Source organism: Schistocerca serialis, chromosome 2, assembly GCF_023864345.2.
Source record: "Schistocerca serialis cubense isolate TAMUIC-IGC-003099 chromosome 2, iqSchSeri2.2, whole genome shotgun sequence".
Lineage (NCBI taxonomy): Eukaryota > Metazoa > Arthropoda > Insecta > Orthoptera > Acrididae > Schistocerca > Schistocerca serialis.
Genome location: NC_064639.1, coordinates 815,918,298 through 815,939,898, shown reverse-complemented (window position 1 = coordinate 815,939,898; position 21,601 = coordinate 815,918,298). Strand labels below are relative to the sequence as shown.

General features: G+C 40.4%; 1 protein-coding gene across 3 annotated transcripts in view; it reads left to right on the top strand.

Annotated features, from left to right (window-relative positions):
* The window catches only part of LOC126458056 (probable multidrug resistance-associated protein lethal(2)03659), a 475,280-nt gene that overhangs the window by 330,041 nt on the left and 123,638 nt on the right, over positions 1-21,601 (top strand). For all 3 annotated transcript variants that reach the window (XR_007585566.1, XM_050094853.1, XM_050094854.1), the window contains 2 exons: positions 4,125-4,402; positions 15,370-15,449. Coding sequence is in view for 2 of the 3 variants with exons in the window: in XM_050094853.1 (XP_049950810.1) it covers positions 4,125-4,402; positions 15,370-15,449 (358 nt within the window). In the remaining variant the exon portion in view is untranslated. The remainder of the gene's footprint in view (positions 1-4,124; positions 4,403-15,369; positions 15,450-21,601) is intronic.

Here is a 21,601-nt window from a genome sequence, read left to right as displayed (position 1 = left end):
GCTGAAGGTGGTAGTTTTGGCATATTCATTTCATTGTTCTGATCATGATCCATTTCTTGTAAAGTTTTTTGTAAATTATCAATGCTGAAAAACTGGTCAAAATGTTCACACAACACTGCACTGAGAAAATACAAAAATAAATGTTATAATTGGTACTTAGCTTGCTATTGTCCTGGATTGGGTAGGTGATGTCAACAATGGTAATAATGTTGCAACCTTTTACAACCATGTATGTCCATAGTGTTGTGTCATTCCAAAACTTCACCACATGTACCATGTCAAATTATAATTGATTTAAAATCATTCCACAACACAATTATATGCTTTTTGGTCACCTGAAATGTAAATACTGTCAATAATCCAAACGTACAAGTATCCTGGTCGCAATTGTACCAGTTTAACAACCTCCTTTGTTACACACATTGGATGACCATTAATTGTAATAATTGTTCATGGAGTTAAAATATTGTTGGTCAGGTCTAGTGGTAGTTTTAAAGAAAAAAATAATCATCTTGTTTCATGAGGATCTCCTTCAATCCATTGCTTGCATTTCTTATGTCTGGAAACCAGGTTCTCTTGTAGGTCTGGAAGCCATATTCGCTGATGTGTTTGTAGAATAATGTAGAGGACAAAACTGATACATATGGAATTTCCATATTTAATAATCCTAGATGCCTTGCTGCCATAAATTTACAATGTTCACTCAGTGAAATACATTCCATTCATACACAACTTCAGAAAACTTTACATTTCTCCTTTCTTCCTTCCTGCCACACACACACAACATACAATACATTGGCATGCAGTTAACATTGCTCCAAAGTACATAAATAAAGATATAGTTACATTAAGATTGAAACACAGAACATTAAATTGAAAATAATTTACAAAAAATGAAATTCACTCAACAGTATAATGTAACAGTTATGATAATATACATCATATAAACAAAAATATATATCTTTTTATTGTATAGCTAAAAACAAAGATGATGAGACTTACCAAACAAAAGCGCTGGCAGGTCGATAGACACACAAACAAACACAAACATACACACAAAATTCAAGCTTTCGCAACAAACGGTTGCTTCATCAGGAAAGAGGGAAGGAGAGGGAAAGACGAAAGGATGTGGGTTTTAAGGGAGAGGGTAAGGAGTCATTCCAATCCCGGGAGCGGAAAGACTTACCTTAGGGGGAAAAAAGGACAGGTATACACTCACACACACACACATATCCATCCGCACATACACAGACACAAGCAGACAGTTGTAAAGGCAAAGGGTTTGGGCAGAGATGTCAGATGAGGTGGAAGTAAAGAGGCAAAGATGTTGTTGAAAGACAGGTGAGGTATGAGCTATGGCAACTTGAAATCAGCAGAGGTTGAGGCCTGGCGGATAACGAGAAAGGAGGATATACTGAAGGGCAAGTTCCCATCTCCGGAGTTCTGACAGGCTGGTGTTAGTGGGAAGTATCCAGATAACCCGGACGGTGTAACACTGTGCCAAGATATGCTGGCCGTACACCAAGGCATATTTAGCCACAGGGTGATCCTCATTACCAACAAACACTGTCTGCCTGTGTCCATTCATGCGAATGGACAGTTTGTTGCTGGTCATTCCCACATAGAAAGCTTCACAGTGTAGGCAGGTCAGTTGGTAAATCACGTGGGTGCTTTCACACGTGGCTCTGCCTTTGATTGTGTACACCTTCCGGGTTACAGGACTGGAGCAGGTGGTGGTGGGAGGGTGCATGGGACAGGTTTTACACCGGGGGTGGTTACAAGGGTAGGAGCCAGAGGGTAGGGAAGGTGGTTTGGGGATTTCATAGGGATGAACTAAGAGGTTACGAAGGTTAGGTGGACGGCGGAAAGACACTCTTGGTGGAGTGGGGAGGATTTCATGATGGATGGATCACATTTCAGGGCAGGATTTGAGGAAGTCGTATCCCTGCTGGAGAGCCACATTCAGAGTCTGACCCAGTCCCAGAAAGTATCCTGTCACAAGTGGGGCACTTTTGGGGTTCTTCTGTGGCAGGTTCTGGGTTTGAAGGGATGAGGAAGTGGCTCTGGTTATTTGCTTCTGTACCAGGTCGGGAGGGTAGTTGCAGGATGCAAAAGCTGTTTTCAGGTTGTTGGTGTAATGGTTCAGGGATTCCGGACTGGAGCAGATTCATTTGCCACAAAGACCTAGTCTGTAGGGAAGGGACCGTTTGATGTGGAATGGGTGGCTGCTGTCATAATGGAGGTACTGTTGCTTCTTGGTGGTTTGATGTGGACGGACGTGTGAAGCAGGCCATTGGACAGATGGAGGTCAACGCCAAGGAAAGTGGCATGGGATTTAGAGTAGGACCAGTTGAATCTGATGGAACCAAAGGAGTTGAGGTTGGAGAGGAAATTCTGGAGTTCTTCTTCACTGTGAGTCCAGATCATGAAGATGTCATCAATAAATCTGTACCAAACTTTGGGTTTGCAGGCCTGGGTAACCAAGAAGGCTTCCTCTAAGCGACCCATGAATAGGTTGGCGTACGAGGAGGCCATTCTGGTACCCATGTCTGTTCCCTTTAATTGTTGGTATGTCTGGCCTTCAAAAGTGAAGAAGTTGTGGGTCAGGATGAAACTGGTTAAGGTAATGAGGAAAGAGGCTTTAGGTAGGGTAGCAGGTGACCGGCATGAAAGGAAGTGCTCCATCGCAGCAAGGCCCTGTACGTGTGGAATATTTGTGTATAAGGAAATGGCATCAATGGTTACAAGGATGGTTTCCGGGGGTAACAGACTGGGTAAGGATTCCAAGCGTTCGAGAAAGTGGTTGGTGTCTTTGATGAAAGAGAAAGTGACCTATAAATTAGTCTTAAGAGAAGTATGTGGAAGGGAATACAAGGTGAGAAAGATTTCAGATCCTGGATGATGTGATAGATGGCAGCAAATACTGCAACTTTAAGAAGGAAGCAAAGGATAACAGGAAATGTATGAGGGTAATTCAATAAGTAATGGCCCACATTTTTTTAAGCCATTAATATACACAGACAAACATCCTTGTTGGTGCTTCACATTTGATGTTTGTTCTGTGCACCAGTGAAGTTTTGAACCGTTCTTATAGGTGGCAGAGCCATAGTACAGTGGCAAAATGGCATCTACATATGACTCATGTTACAAGCAGCCTGCTGTTATTGCATTCTTGTGTACAGAAAAAGTAACTGTGGTGAACATCCATAAATATTTGTGTGCAATGTATGGCGATGCTACAGTTGATAGGAGTACAGTTGAGTGATGGGTAAAGAAAGTCACAGCCTCAGGAAATGCAGAAACAGAGCTCCACGATCAGCCACGTTTGGGACGTCTTGTCGCATCATTGCCTCATCCTCCCTACAGTCCAGACCTGGCACCCTTGGATTTCCATCTCTTTGAGCATTTTGAAGATCCTCTACAGGGAACATACTTTGAAGATCACAAGAGTGTCAGTCATGCAGTGAAAACATGGCTATGCCTACAGGACAGGAGCTTTTACCAACAGGGAATACAGGCTCTTCCACAATTTTGGCATATGGCCATAGAACAGGATGGAGACTATGTAGAAATATAGGACATGGACAAGACATGTTGGTGTTTATTGTCGCCAAATTCTGACTCTCAACAATAAATATGTTCTGAGAAAAAGAATGTTGGGCATTACTTACTGAGCGACCCTCGTAGATGCAAAGGACATGCTAAAATAGCAGAAAACTGATGATGATAAATGGTTAGTTTACAGAAGCTATTTATAACAGCTGTTGCTCATAATCTGCACATGTCAATTGGCCAAATAAGAACCATAAAAGTTTCCTTAAAATGAAATCTATGAAATGTGAAACTGAATTATCCTAATCACATTTCACTCTTATCCTTCCTCTTCTTGCTTCATTCCTAGAAACTTGTTTTCTGCTCATCAACCCAATTTCCAAGTGACTGCAGAAGTGATATTTTTAATTTATAATTGTAAAGTGGTGATTATTACCTATGTTTACAAGACATTTCTCTCTGTCATGCAAAGTCATTAGCTTTGGAGTGAGCATACCATCCTCTAATCTTCATTTACATAGATTACCCACTACAGTAATGCTGATTAATGTACTTATGCTTAATTTTTGCAGGACCAACTCAGAAGAGATAATCCAGACTCTATATAATGAAAGTAACTCAACATACTACAGTGGCATCAACACATCTTTGACAACATATGGTTGGATACCAGATACAACAACAAGTGTCTATATCTATACAGCAGTTATGGTTGCTACAGTTGTAATTACTACAGTCCGCTCTGTATCATTCTTCATCCTTTGCACACATGCATCAAAGAGATTACACAATCAAATGTTTATTGGTGTAACACAAACAACTATGCATTTCTTCAACAACAATCCTGCAGGTATGTGTTTATTTTTATATTCGTACACGTCATCTACTGTCTGTCATAATTACTCTAATTTATAGTTAAAACAGTGTCACCTGTCAATTCTCCCTTTTGCTTGTTTCTGTACCCAGTAAAAGTGAAAATTTTACAAACACACACACACACACACACACACACATTACAATAAGAAAAGTAACTTTTAGTTATTCTTTCCATTTAGTTATTCTTTCCTTTTACAGACTTACAGGAGTCATAGAGAGGAGTTAGTACTAAAGTTGGTAAGGAAAGATTGGATCACTTTCAAATATCCCTCTATAACAGTTTGAGTACTCAAAACATTGCCTGTGGCATGGGCTCCAGTAGAGTACACATGTCAGAGGTCATTGTCTCCACTGTGTGCATACTTTTAGGCAGAAGATTTGAAACTAAAAGTGACCTGACCTTTAAACTTATTTTACACCCAAATAGTACCTTACCAGAAATAGGTTCCTTATCAAAACTTTATCTATGAAGGTTCCTCCACAACTTCTAAGAGCCTGTAATAGGAACTGCGAAACACTGAATACAATATGAATATTTTACAAATGATTCTATTCTTTAAAAATTATGCAAAAAATAAGTGAAGTAAATTACATGTGTAATTTTTCTCTAGCATATTAGAAAAATGTATGGATAAAGGGGGAAGGATGAAGGGGGGGGGGAGTAAATAGTAGATAGAACTTAGAACTATGAGTGTGCTTAAATCTCTTGCACACAGAATTACACGTTCTTGTATCCATATAGTTTGCCTATAGAGTCCACTCATTTAAAGAAAGTGTTCAGAGAAAACAGATATTTTATCCAGCAAATTAACAGGGCACTATCAGTTAAAGCCGAAAACCAGGAAATGAATAAAGAGGAGAGCACCCTGTTAAATTTCTTAGTTTTTCTTCCCTGTACTGAAAAATGTCATACAAAGTACCCAGAATCCTCCAAAACTGTCGGATTAATCTGGTTTCCCATTCATCATATGAGATTGCAGATCTGTGAAATCAGTGAAGAACAATTTGCTTATGCACAAAAAATTTACAAAACATTGTGGCTTAAATAGACCCAGCTGTATACATCACGAAAGAATGCTGCATCAAACATGAACATTGCACTCACCTTCTCAAAACAGCCAAGTCTGCTATTGCTGACACTGCACTAGCCTACTCAAAACAGCCAAGTCTGCTATTGCTGAACATTGTATCTGCATCAGACATCAGTCGAGTATGATTAAACAATAATTTTGTCCACAGCAACAACTTTATGGGAGGCCATTATTAAAGAATGCATGAAAATATGTGTTGCAGAAAATATGATGAATTGTGATAGCAGTTACCAGATGGATAGTGCATGGAACCTGATCATTACCATTATTTGTTCCAAACAAAGATGACAGAGTAAGCCGATGGCTATGGTGAGTGAAAAACCTGACAATAATAGAGTTCCACAGTTCCACCAGTGAGGACATTACTCACTAGGTAGTGTGGTCAGACTGTTTCCATGATCTCCACACATGCATGGAATACCCACAGCGAGCTAATGTATTGGGGACAGGAGAAACATTCTCACTCATTGATGGCTCACCTGAAGATGGCAGGTATCGACTAAAAATATCATGAAGTTTAGTAAACAACAACTGGCTCCAAGCCCTACTCTTCTGATAATATGTAGTTTGTTGGGGAAATTTTAAAATTTAGATCAGTATCGAGTTTGGATGATATTTTTTCATGCGTTCGAAAGTTAAGCTTATTTTTACAATAGTAAACACTGTAATGGTGCTTTGTGTTTCTTCATTTCATAATGTTTTTACCCGATAGTAGGTCATCGATGTACCAAGTTTGATAGAAATTGCTCAAGATATACTAGAGCAATGCTGAAACAAACATGCCCTCATACATTAATTTGTACACATTATATGCATATATATTGAAGACCTTTTGCACAAAAATACAGAATTCCATTCTGAATCCTTGATCAAAAAGCTTTTTTTTTTTTACTAAGATAATGTAGATTACAATCCTACTGACACCTAAATATGCCAGTAAAAGAGAGTAAGAATTTGAAGAGAAGAATAATTGGCTGTGCTGTTGTCTATTTTTCACATTATTATTCCATATGACTTTTGATGCATAAATATTTTATTTATGTCAGTTAAATAGTCCCATAATTCTGTAAAACTATGTTGAGTGGGCAAAATAAGCTACTGTCTTTCTCTTCAAGTGAACACAATGTGATATACTTACAAGTGCAGAACATACTACTACAAGAGTTTTCTTTAGTTTGCCTATGTATTGATTCCATTATTGCTTGTTAACCTGCTGTACCTCAAGGTATTTTACACACAGTGTTTCATTATTGTCTGACCATTCATATATATCTGTGTTACCAATAAGTTATTAGTGTTTGAAGTTTTATAAACTAAGGTTTAGTGAGATTAAGACATAAACTGTTGGTTACGAACCAGTTATTGGCCTCTTCAGCTATCATCCCAGCTTTGCCCACCATGGTATAGTTTGGCTTTAATTCGTATTATCATCAGCAAACAATATAGTTCTTCAACCATCCTTTAAAGTAATGGGTCGGTCATTAGTATATGTTAAGAACAGAGACAGAGATTTTGGAAGTCAGTATTTTATGTTTTCCCATTTTCATGTTAATTTTAGTCTAGTGATGCCATTTTCCAAAGTAGCCCTCTGCTTTCAGTTTTGTGTTTAAAATTATTCTTGTGTTGTTAGCTGTTGCAGGCAGAAGGCGTGCTTTGCTGGTGCTGCACATTTTTCTCAACTTTGACTGAGATAAAATCACTCTTCAAAGGTCTTCTGCCATTATAAAAGATGGCACAGAAACAGCTAATTAAAAACTCCATGCAATCAGCACATTTATTTATATGTAAAAGCCAACCTTGGAATTTTCCTTTGTGGAGACCACATCTGCAGGACTCATGTGCTGATGTGAAATTCTAGATTCACATATTTTACTGTTCATATTACTTCTGCATAATCTATCATTGATTGTACCAATACCTGTTTGTATTGTGGTTTATTGTGAACTTTTGACCATTCACGAGTACTGTGATAAACTCCTACTGCTATTGTCAATTGTAGGCTTAAACTAATTTCTGTTCTTTTAAAATTTTTGAGAACAGTAGCGCTATCAATATCACAGCAGCTGTTTCTGAGTTCCTTGTACAATTATCTGAGAAATAAGTTATTTTGAGACTTTTTGGATGCTTTCAAAACTATATTTTTGTATGATACTGGTATGAGTGTTTTTGAAAGAGTTCCCAAGACTCATGTACATCTGGTACTTGTACCAAAGATATCTCAAGTACTATCCTCTCCTGTGGATCATGTCTCCTCTGCAGAAAGTTCAGGGTCTATCATTATTCATCCACTTGACTATTACTTCTGCATAATCTTTGATTGTTCATATCAATACCTGTTTGTATTATGGTACATTGTGAAATTTTGAAAATTCATGAATACTGTGATAAACCCCTACTGTTATTGTCAATTGTAGCGTTAAACTTATTTCTGTTCTTTTAAAATTTTTGAGAACAGTAGCCCTATCCACATTAGAACAGCTGTTTCTGATTTCATTGTACAATTATGTGAGAAATAAGGTATTTTGAGACTTTTCAGATGCTTTCCAAACTATATTTTCTTTGTTGTTGTTGTTGTTGTGGTCTTCAGTCCAGAGACTGGTTTGATGCAGCTCTCCATGCTACTCTATCCTGTGCAAGCTTCTTCATCTCCCAGTACTACTGCAACCTACATCCTTCTGAATCTGCTTAGTGTATTCATCTCTTGGTCTCCCTCTACGATTTTTACCCTCCACGGTGCCCTCCAATGCTAAATTTGTGATCCCTTGATGCCTCAGAACATGTCCTACCAACCAATCCCTTCTTCTAGCCAAGTTGTGCCACAAACTTCTCTTCTCCCCAATTCTCTTCACTACCTCCTCATTAGTTACGTGATCTACCCACCTTATCTTCAGCATTCTTCTGTAGCACCACATTTCGAAAGCTTCTATTCTCTTCTTGTCCAAACTAGTTATCGTCCATGTTTCACTTCCATACATGGCTACACTCCATACAAATACTTTCAGAAACGACTTCCCGACACTTAAATCTATACTCGATGTTAACAAATTTCTCTTCTTCAGAAACGCTTTCCTTCCCATTGCCAGTCTACATTTTATATCCTCTCTCCTTCGACCATCATCAGTTATTTTGCTCCCTAAATAGCAAAACTCCTTTACTACTTGAAGTGTCTCATTTCCTAATCTAATTCCCTCAGCATCACCTGATTTAATTTGACTACATTCCATTATCCTCGTTTTGCTTTTGTTGATGTTCATCTTATATCCTCCTTTCAAGACACTGTCCATTCCGTTCAACTGCTCTTCCAAGTCCTTTGCTGTCTCTGACAGAATTACAATGTCATCAGCGAACCTCAAAGTTTTTACTTCTTGTCCATGAATTTTAATACCTACTCCGAATTTTTCTTTTGTTTCCTTTACTGCTTGCTCAATATACAGATTGAATAACATCGGGGAGAGGCTACAACCCTGTCTCACTCCTTTCCCAACCACTGCTTCCCTTTCATGTCCCTCGACTCTTATAACTGCCATCTGGTTTCTGTACAAATTGTAAATAGCCTTTCGCTCCCTGTATTTTACCCCTGCCACCTTCAGAATTTGAAAGAGAGTATTCCAGTTAATATTGTCAAAAGCTTTCTCTAAGTCTACAAATGCTAGAAACGTAGGTTTGCCTTTTCTTAATCTTTCTTCTAAGATAAGTCTTAAGGTTAGTATTGCCTCACGTGTTCCAACATTTCTACGGAATCCAAACTGATCTTCCCCGAGGTCCGCTTCTACCAGTTTTTCCATTCGTCTGTAAAGAATTCGCGTTAGTATTTTGCAGCTGTGACTTATTAAACTGATAGTTCGGTAATTTTCACATCTGTCAACACCTGCTTTCTTTGGGATTGGAATTATTATATTCTTCTTGAAGTCTGAGGGTATTTCGCCTGTCTCATACATCTTCCTCACCAGATGGTAGAGTTTTGTCATGAATGGCTCTCCCAAGGCCAACAGTAGTTCTAATGGAAGGTTGTCTACTCCCAGGGCCTTGTTTTGACTCAGGTCTTTCAGTGCTCTGTCAAACTCTTCACGCAGTATCTTATCTCCCATTTCGTCTTCATCTACATCCTCTTCCATTTCCATAATATTGTCCTCAAGTACATCGCCCTTGTATAAACCCTCTATATACTCCCTCCACCTTTCTGCCTTCCCTTCTTTGCTTAGAACTGGGTTGCCATCTGAGCTCTTGATATTCATACAAGTAGTTCTCTTCTCTCCAAAGGTCTCTTTAATTTTCCTGTAGGCAGTATCTATCTTACCCCTAGTGAGACAAGCCTCTACATCCTTACATTTGTCCTCTAGCCATCCCTGCTTAGCCATTTTGCACTTCCTGTCGATCTCATTTTTGAGACGTTTGTATTCCTTTTTGCCTGCCTCATTTACTGCATTTTTATATTTTCTCCTTTCCTCAATTAAATTCAATATTTCTTCTGTTACCCAAGGATTTCTACTAGCCCTCGTCTTTTTACCTACTTGATCGTCTGCTGCCTTCACTACTTCATCCCTCAGAGCTGCCCATTCTTCTTCTACTGTATTTATTTCCCCCATTCCTGTCAATTGTTCCCTTATGCTCTCCCTGAAACTCTCTACAACCTCTGGTTCTTTCAGTTTATCCAGGTCCCATCTCCTTAAATTCCCACCTTTTTGCAGTTTCTTCAGTTTCAATCTGCAGTTCATAACCAATAGATTGTGGTCAGAATCCACATCTGCCCCTGGAAATGTCTTACAGTTTAAAACCTGGTTCCTAAATCTCTGTCTTAGCATTATATAATCTATCTGATACCTTTTAGTATCTCCAGGATTCTTCCGTGTATACAACCTTCTTTTATGATCCATGAACCAAGTGTTAGCTATGATTAAGTTATGCTCTGTGCAAAATTCTACAAGGCGGCTTCCTCTTTCATTTCTTCCCCCCAATCCATATTCACCTACTATGTTTCCTTCTCTCCCTTTTCCTACTGACGAATTCCAGTCACCCATGACTATTAAATTTTCGTCTCCCTTCACTACCTGAATAATTTCTTTTATCTCATCATACGTTTCATCTATTTCTTCATCATCTGCAGAGCTAGTTGGCATATAAACTTGTACTACTGTAGTAGGCATGGGCTTTGTGTCTATCTTGGCCACAATAATGCGTTCACTATGTTGTTTGTAGTAGCTTACCCGCACTCCTATATTTTCGTATGATACTAATAAGAATGTTTTTGGAGAACTTATTTTGTAACAAATTAGCATTTGTGATTCACAATTTCTGCCAAAGAATAGATCACACCCGAATTTCATTGCTTATCAACATAAAAAAATGTGCATTTTTGAGAATTTTCAGAAGTTACCATTGTCATGTGCATACTCAAATTTGTAGTAAATCGGCATTTGTGATTTAGTTACTGTAGCAGATATTCTAACAAACATATTGTGTTACATCTAGTTTTCCCACAAAGAGGAGTGTATATTATCCACATTTATCATACATTAACTGTTTTCAAGTTTGTCAATTACTGTAATTAACTTCAAAAAGTTTTAGGAAATCAATAATTTTTACCATAGGTTTTCTGTTACCTTAATAGAAATCACATTTTGTGTATTTACTGAAATTCTTGTAAGGAATTAGTAACTTATTTAACTCAGCAGATATAAAAGATAATCAGCAGGCTTAGTTTAAAGTTATTTGTTCACTCTCCTGTAATACATTGCACTAGCCAAAATACAGCCCCACTGTGATTACTATTCTTGAACACAGGATGAGTTGGCTGACATTTGTAAGCAGCTGGAAATCACCCTGGTTACTGTCAGATGGTTGGGAACTACTGTGAATCAGTGTGTTGGAAGAGCTCCCAAGAGTCATATACGTCTGGTACTAATACCAAAAGTACCTCAAGTACTATCTTCTCCTGTTGATCATGTCTCCTCTGCAGAAAGTACAGGGTCTATCATTACTCATCCATTTGACTGTGAGTGGCTTTTCAGTGGTAGATTCAGGCTTTCTGTACAATGCTGACACAGACCAGGGAAGTCTCAGGGTGTTATACCGATCCCCCTAACCAACAAGGTCGAAGTATTGTCTGCCACCGAAACTGATACAGAGGCATTGGGACTCACTTAACTTTTTTTGGGAAAATCTGTTTGGTGTCAAGAGGAGGCATACATAAAATGGTAGGGTTCTGTTAATCATTGGCAGTTCAAACTTATGGTGAATGATGGTACCCCTTTGGGAACTTGGCAGCAAGAGAAAGGACACCAGGTGGACTCAGTGTGTATGCCTGGATGCCTCATTCAGAACATCAAAGAGGCTGTTTCAGCAGCCATTGGAGGAATAGGGTGCAACCAGCTGCAAATTGTGATGCATGTTGGAATAAATTATGCCTGTTGTCTGAGCTCTGATGTCATACTTGGATTATTCCAGTAAATGGCAGAGAAAGTTGAATAGATCAGACTTGTGCATGGAGTTTCAATCAAGGTCACAGTTTGCAGCATTGTCCCTGGAACTCATCATGACCCCTAGGTTCTGAGTCAAGTGGAACAACTGAAGCTGAGACTCTGAAGGTTTTGTGACAAGGTAGGCTGTGACTTCCTGAACTTGTGCCATAGGATGTGTCCAAATGAGTCAAGTGTGTTCTACACATCAAAGGCTGCTACCAGGGTAGCTGACTGTGTGTGGTGTGCAAACAAGGGTTTTGTATGTTAGGTGACTCAACATCCAATTCAGATAACAATAAAAGAAATGACTCCCACAGGTGAGAGTATTAAAATCCTAGTGGTTAACTGCCTAAGCATTCACTACAAAGTTCCAAAATTCAAAGTGCTCTTGAAAAGCAGTGAAGCTCACAGAATACTGGGTCCAGAGAGCTGGTGGGAACCTGAAATTGATAGCAGGGAGATTTTTGGGGGAAATTGAAGTGTGTACTGAAAGGACAGGCCAATGGGAAATGGAGACCATGTATTTTTCACACAGTAAACAACTCAGATTCACCAAGATAGAAATTGAAGCTATATGTGAGATTGTTTGGGCAACACTCTGTATCAGGGGTTGGCATAAAATGGTAATTGCATCCTTCTATTGTCCACTGAATGTAACTGAAAACTTTAGAGTTTGCTTGTACTTAATTTCCCCAATCATACTGTACTCATCAGTGCACTTCAATCATCCAATTATCAATTGGGAAATTTACAGTCTTATTTTTGGTGGGCATGATAAGGCATCCTGTGAATGATTACTAGATGCCTTCTCTGGAAACTAACTTGAACAGGTAGTTCAGAACCCCACTCATGGTGGAAGTATATTGGATCAAATGGCAGTAAATAGACCTGACCTCTTTGAGGGTGTCTACATAGAAACTGATATCAGTGACCAAGACGTGTTTATGGCAACAATGATTACCAAAGTACAAAGGGCAACTAAAACAAGTCGAATGTTTTTTTTCCCCCCATCATTGGTTCCCACAAAACTTTTGTGAGGTTCGTTTATGAATGACAGAAAATGTTACTGGAGGCATAATATTTATGATTTCTCATGGTTATAATTGATTAAAGTAGTGGCTGTTTTCAATGTAAAGAATGCCTGTTTGACTAAATTTAATGCCTCAGTGTGTGGTTGTTTACTAGCAAATAATTTGTCCATATTTTCAGAACTCTTCTTCACAGCTGCACTGAAGCACCAAAGAAACTGGTACAGGCATTCATACTCAAATACAGAGATATGTAAACAGGCAGAATATGGTGCTGTGGTCAGCAATACATATATAAGACAACAAGTGTCTGGTGCAGTTCTTAGAACAGCTACTGCTGCTACAATGGCAGGTTACCACGATTTAAGTGAGTTTGAATGTGGTGTTATAGTAGGTGCATGAATGACAGGACACAGCTTCTCTGAGGTAGTGAAGAAGTGGGGATTTTCCCATACAACTATTTCAAGAGTGTACCACAAATATCAGGAATCTGGAAAAACATCAGGTCTCCGACATCGCTGTGGCAGGAAAAAGATCCTGCAAGAATGGGACCAACAGCAACTGAAGAGAATCCTTCAGCATCACAGAAGTGCAACCCTTCTGCAATTTGCTGCAGATTTCAATGCAGGATCATCAACAAGTGTCAGCATGTGCACCATTCAATGAAACATCATCAATATAGGCTTTTGGAGCTGGAGGCCCACTTGTGTACCCTTGATGAATGCATGACACAAAGCTTTATGCCTCACCTGAGCCCGTCAACTCCGACAGTGGACTATTGATGACTGAAAATGCGTTGCCTGGTCAGTCGAGTCTCATTTCAGATTGTATTGAGCGAATGGACATGTATGGGTATGGAGACAAACACATGAATCCATGGACCCTGCATGTCAGCAGAGGACTGCTGAAGCTGGTGGAGGCTCTGTAACAGTGTGTTCGCAATTGGAGTGATATGGGACCCCTGTTATGTCTAGATATGACTTTCACAGGTGACACGTACGTAAGCATCCTGTCTGATCACCTGCATCCATTCATATTGATTATGCATTCCGATGGACTTGGGCATTTCCAGCAGGACAATGCAACATGCTACTACACATCCAAAATTGCTACAGAGTGGCTCCAGGAACACCCTCTCCAGAAATGAACATTATTGAGCATATATGGGATGCCTTGTAATGTGCTGTTCAGAAGAGATCTCCTCCCCTTCGTACCCTTATGGATTTATGGACAGCCCTGCAGGATTCATGGTGTCAATTCCTTCCAGCACTACTTCAGACATCAGTATTGTCCCTGCCACGTCATGCTGTGGCACTTCCACGTGCTCACAGGGGCCTTACATGATATTAGGCAGGTGTACCAGTTCCTTTGGCTCTGCAGTGTATATACCGGTATGATTAAAAAATGATTAAGTAGTTAATTTTGTATATTTTGATATACCAGTAAGATATCATTAATATCACTTCTAGCAAAAACTATGCTTACAGAGATTCATCATGTTTCAGAAACTTCTAGAACATGATTTCTCCAATTGTCAGAAGATGTTCATGTGGTTAAGTTGTGTTGTAGAGTAATTGTTATCTGTACATGTATACATCTAGCAATATAAGAAAAGGATTGTTGCTGTTCACCATATAGTAGAGATGCTGAGTTGCAGAAAGGTATAACAAAAGTACTTTTGGCCAACAAGGCATTTGTCAAAGATAGACTCACCCCCCCCCCCCCCCCGCCCACACACACACACACACACACACACACACACACACATATGCACGCACACGAAACTCACATACAAATGACCACATTGTCTAATATACATCAAACACACACCAAAAGATGATTGTGTAGACAGTTTCTTGGAGAAGGGTGAAATAGATCAGAATCTGAACACTCAGATTTCCCTATGGGGACATGGAATGATCATATATACCCATTCTGTCACCAGGGTTGTAGGATAACCGGATGAGGATTCAGCTGAAATGGTTCAGATGGTTGTTCATTTTATTTACAACTTCTGTTTGCTTCTCTTTCATTCATCTTGTTCATTGCACATCTTCTGTATGTCCATGTAGACTGAGAAGTGTCCTTGGTGTAGAGTATCAGATGATAGTTCAGTAAGCTATTTTTAACAAAAATTGATTCATATCCTTCTCCCAAACAGGAAGTTTAAATTTCACTGTAGTGTAATATGTGCATGTTTGAGCATGCCATCCTATGTTATGTCCAACAGTTAATAGGTCTTTCATCACTTGCTATTTGTTCTTCCACAGATTTCTCTTCAATATTTCTACATAATAAGTTTCATCAATTGGAATGCCATCACATTTGTATCAATATCCTTTAATTGTTATCCCTTTTTTTTAGGTAGAATTCTCAACCGGTTTTCAAAAGACATTGGAAATGTGGATGAAACGCTTCCTCCTACCATGATAGACAGCTTTCAGGTAAGCATTTTAGCTTTAACATATAACTGATCATATGTCTTTAGTTTATGTGATGTAGACTGGTAGTCTACATGTCCAGCTGCCTAACCTATCCACCTCCTTAACGTTTGAGGTTACTTTTTTAAACAGAGTTGCAGCAACTGCCATCTGTGATTGCCAAGCACAGTTACCTACAGTACTGCTATCTGTTGCTATGCTCTGAACTTACAGTACAGGCTACAGTGCAATGCTGCTAGCATGCTTAGCCAAGCTGCAAGCTCACAGCATCGACTACAGCATGGCACTTGAAAGAGCAAGCTGATATAAAAGTAGAAACACAAGACCCTAACAACATAGTTTGCAAGTGCAGTGTCCAATTCCTACCAACTGTAGTTTCATGTCACTGTGTGTCCAATTTTGAGGATCCAGCAAGATTATGAAGCAAAGGAATCAGATGTTTTTCCACCGCTACATCTTTGCAGCAGCCACATACAACTATATCAACACAAAGCCACATGAGAACATGCTGGTTTGTTATGTGTGCTGTGACAACACTGCAATTTCAGAGGTCTCCTGAGTGACAGATTGTGTAGTGTCATCAATGACCACTTATGTGACAGGATATGACTTGATTTCAGTGGTCACCTGAGTGAGGGATTGTATAGTATCATCAGTTGTCTCTGGTGTGGTGTGATATGATGTGGTCACCCAAGCTACAGATTGTGTAGCATTACGAGTGGTCATTCACCCGGCAAACTGTGTACTATTTTTTCAATGGTTGCTCCTGTGACAGGTCGTGTGCAGTGACTAAGTGGTCACCCCTGCGGTGAATAGGGTTGCATGAGATTGTGACTGCTTTCATGTGGCTGGTTTCTTGTACCAACAGTGCTATCAACAAGCATTAACTTAATGTGTAATTGTATATTCTGCTTCCTACATAAATTAACTTACAGTGGTGACACCTTGCTGGCACAGACTAATTGCTGTGCATGTGTGGTACAACATGATTAACTATGATGAGGTTGTTCCCGTGGATTGTGCTGCCACTGCTAATATTGCTGCCACATCATCTTCCAGTGAGTTGCATTCTATGGTCTCCTATGTCACTGGCTGATCAACACTTTTTTTGCCTACCCATCCGTCCCTTTGGTTCACACAGGTCGAGGCCTGCTTTCATTGCAATGGTGTAATGTCAGAGCATATGCAATATGCTTATATTGCCGACCAGCTTGACCAGTGCTACACTGCCAAAGTTGCTGAAATCAATAATGTGCCACCATCCAGTGGGCCATACCAGCAGCTCACCTCTCTATGTCCCCCAGCTGAGTGTGTACCTCATCTAATTGCAGATGATGACACTGGTGACAGAACACCATTCCAGCTCTTGTCACCTCTGCACACTGTCAACATTGGCATAGTTCCAGACAAGTTGCTGCCTGTGCTTTGGCTGAACTGACTGCCTAGTCAGGCTCATGCCATCTTCACAACTCAGAAGACACTTTCACTGCAACAACTAGCTTTCCTTTCTGACACAGTGGTTAAGGCCTGTGTTCTGTTACAGCTCATGTTGCTGCTTCCAGCCTGATGTCAACTCTGACATGACAGCTACAATGTATTTTGCACATTAGACCAGCATGGACAGCCAATAATTCCAGCTGCTTTCATTCCAGATTGACATCCTTACAGTTGAAGCATTGCACTTCGTGCCTGGCCAGCTGTTATTCAAACAATGTCACACCCTTACTAGTGCACTCATGAATATTCTTACGACAAAGACCAACTCACTATGTTGTTACCATTGCTACCACTGCCCCCGCCTTGCGATCACCCAAATGTCATTGAAGACCAACCCACTATGTGCAGTACCACTGCATGTTTAGTGAGCATGCTTCCCACTGCCCCCCACCATGCACTCACCCAAATGTCAGCGGCATCTGTGAGTGAACATGCACCGATGCCATTCTGTCTCACAGCACGTGTTCACTTTGGGTAGAAGGCCCAACCAGCATTTCCATATAGGCAATGGGCCTGACCTGTCCATCTGTCTTTGCAAACAGCTACCTTGGCATTGACCAATAACTCCGTTGGGACTGTCAGCTGCCAACAACATGCCTATCACCACTCTTGGTGTCCACATGATGCAATTGGACATAGGACTGCACTACACCTTCACTTTGGGCAGAAGGCCCAACCAGCATTTCCATATAGACAATGGGCCTGACCTGTCCATCTGTCTTTGCAAACAGCTACCTGGGCATCAACCAATAACTTCGTTGGGACTGTCAGCTGCCAACAACATGCCTATCACCACTCTTGGTGTCCACATGATGCAATTGGACGTAGGACTGCACCACACCTTCCGCTGGCATTTCACCATCACAGATGTCATGGAGCCAGTTATTGGTATCAATTTCTTAGCAAATTTTTGGCTCCTTCCTGATAAGCTGGCCCTCATGTCACTCGATCTTGGGTTCCTGTGTGCTGCACAAAACTTTGCACTGAAGCTCATCCCTCCTGCTAGTGGATGGCTTACCAGTACCTTTTTGACTCTTTCTCAGCCATCATACAAACATCTGGAGTACCACAGGAGGTATGACACAGCACAGTCCACCAGATCCGCACCTCTGGTTTTCAGCAGACTATGAAACCTCTTACCAAAACAGCTTGCTGCTGCTAAATCCAAATTTGGGACTTTTCTTCAAGTTGGCTCCATCTGCTGTTCAAGCAGACCCTAGTCCTCTCCTCTCTGCCTCATACTGAAGAAGGATGAATCTGGTGACCCTTCAGTGACTAGTGTCCTCTTAATGGATGCACCAATTCAACCACTTCCTCAGCAGCACTTTGGTGTCAGCATCCTTGATTGTATGAAAGCATTCACATAGATACTAGCCACCATGGAAGACTCTCAAAGACAGCCACCTCCATGACAGTTGGACTCTCTGAGTCGCTTTTCATGTCGTTTGGCCTCTGAAAGCTGCAAAGACATGGCAACAATCCATCAATGGTGTGCTACATGACCTACCCTTTTGCTTCATTGATCTTGACAATATATTGGTATTTTCTTCTTCACTTTCGCAATACCATGACTGTATGACAGCAGTGTGTCAACGGTTCAACAAATTTGGGATTATCATTAAAGCTCTTATATGTATCTTTGGTGCCTCCCAGGTGGCACTTTTGGGCCACCAGATTTGTGCAGATGGCATCATTCGCCCCCCTGAAAAAGCTCAAGCTATTTGGGAAATTCAGCATCCGTGAACCACTCTGAGAACTCCACCAATTCCTTGGAATTATGAACCTCTGCCATTTTCATCTCCCCGGCACAGCATACACTCAAGGACTGATGACAGATGACATTGCTAGTCCCAACACAAAGGACAACAATCCCATTCCTTGGATGGATCAAATAGATACTGACTCCACTACTGCCAAAAACAAGCTCGCCAGTGCTGCAATTATGGCTCACTCAGTCCACGATGCCCAGCTGGCCCTGATGGTCAGTGCCAGACAGCATGCCTTAGATGCAGCCTTGCAGCAACACTTCAGTGGTTGTTGACAACCAATGGCTTTCTTCTCAAGGAAACTCACCCCTGCACAACAGAAATAGTGTGTCTCTGACAGGGAGCTGCTTGCCATCTGTGAGGCGATATGGTACTTTCACATATCGATGGAGTCTAGGCACTTTATATGATATTTACCAACCACTAACCTATCACATACACCTTCTAACAGACCAAAAATCACTGCTCACCATATCCGTTCTGCCAACCAAAATATATCTCTCAGGTCAGCACATTCATTTGGAATATCTCGGGAACTGACCCTATTGTTGCTGATTGTCAGTCACAAATCCTGGGGTCACTGGTTGCATTGATTTTGTGGCACATGCTGCAGCATGGTTGATTTGGAGCTGTACTTGCTCTCACCAATTGCCAACGACTGGTCTCAGACTGGAATGTGTATCTATCCCTAATGGAGACACAGAATTGTTCTGTGACACCTCCACAGGCAACCCATGATTTTTTCTGCCAGCCTCTTTCCACTGCCACACCTCTGACAGGATTTACAACCTATGCCTCCCTGGTATAACAGCCATTAGCAGGCTTGTTACACATCACTATGTGTGGCCTGGTGTCTGCACAGACTGACATAGTGGGCCCACAGCTGTGTCACTTGTCAGTGCAGTAACATTAGCCAGCAAATCTGTGCTCCCACTGGTGATTTTCCTGAAGCTACAGGGAGGTTTATTCATGTTCAGACAGATATTTTGGTCACCTCCCCATCTCTGACAGCCAACAGTGCATTTTAACCATAACTGAACATTTCATATGCTGTTCAGAGGTCCATAGCCCATTTAGCCCCCCTTCCACATCATCATCATGGATCACAGAAAGCAATTCAAATCCCAGCTGTTCAACAAGCTTGCACAACTCTGTAGCACTCATTGTCACTGCACCACCACCTATCACCCAGCTATCAATGGTATGGTCGAGGGATGGCATTACACTTTGAAGTCTGCTCTGCTTTGCTCAATACAGCATGGAGTACTGCTTCCCCCATTGTCCTTTTGGTCTCTGCATAAGTTTCAAGAGGGAGCTCAATACCTCTGTAGCTGAGCTGGTTTGTGGTGAGCTCTTTTGGCTCTTTTGGGTACCTGGGGAATTTGTTCAGCTTTCTGTTACCATTTCTGGCTGTGACATACCGGAATTCCAGGATTGCACTCCCATGTTGCACGCATCCATCCACAACCCAGTCCTTGGTATGGCATCCCATCATCTTTTCTTCATCCAGTTTTGGTAACTGCCACACACGTAATGGTGCAGATTGAAGGGATCAGGCCTGGTTTCAAACTTCCATACACCAGTCCTCACAAGATTGTTGGGCATGATTGCCATATGCTGGAGGTTGCCATCAATGGAAACACCCAGACAGTGTCACTGAACTGCATAAAACAGTCATACATCTTTCCATGTGAGCCCATCTTTACACACTCCACTCAGACAGTCTTACCATCACATTATTTGAAGTTGCACAAAGCACATAAAACTGACATGTTGCTCTGCGACTTGAGTTGGTATCATATACACTATTTCATTTATCATATCAGATTAGTTATCAAAAAATGGAAAATCTAGACTGGAATGTAACAATATTATGAAAAGGATAGTGGCTACTCACCATATAGCTGAACACAGGTAGTGTGGCTTCAGCTACTGGAGACTGTGATCAAATGTGTCTGCTTGTGTCTGTATGTGTGGATGGATATGTGTGTGTGTGCGAGTGTATACCTGTCCTTTTTTCCCCCTAAGGTAAGTCTTTCCACTCCCGGGATTGGAATGACTCCTTACCCTCTCCTTTAAAACCCACTTCCTTTCGTCTTCCCCTCTCCTTCCCTCTTTCCTGATGAGGCAACAGTTTGTTGCGAAAGCTTGAATTTTGTGTGTATGTTTGTGTTTGTTTGTGTGTCTATCGACCTGCCAGCGCTTTTGTTCGGTAAGTCACCTCATCTTTGTTTTTATATATATATATATATATATATATATATATATATATATATATATATATATATATATATATATATATGTGTGTGTGTGTGTGTGTGTGTGTGTGTGTGTGTGTGTGTGTGTGTGTGTGTCTTTCCGATTAGTTGTTTAAGATCAGACAGAGTAGGGCTTTTGCTTGTTTTAATATATCTGAGGATGTTCAGAATATGGACAAAACTGGTTGGCATTGTAATTATAAAAGTGATAATAGACTGTAATAAAAATATTGAAATAATAATTTAATTATCAAGATTTATCTCCACTTGTCACCTTGTCAGCTTTCAAGTATAAGATAACATCACACACCAGACTGGTGCTCTTGAGTAGAACTAGTGTAATATTTTCTTCTTCTGAAACTAAACTGTGGCTTCTGAGATTGAAATCATAAAGCTGATACAGTGTTGCATTTGAGTGTGTGCTTGTTTTTATATATAATGTTGCATTTGAGTGTGTGAATGTTATACACCTTATGGTGCTCCTGTAGGTATATAATAACATAGATATATTCAAACACATTGTTGTGTCAAAGTTTCAAAGCAATTGCAGAAGAACTTTTGAAGATATAAGATTTTGGTCAAATGAGCATTCACATGTGTATAAATAAAAATGTAAATATTCATTTGTTCAAGT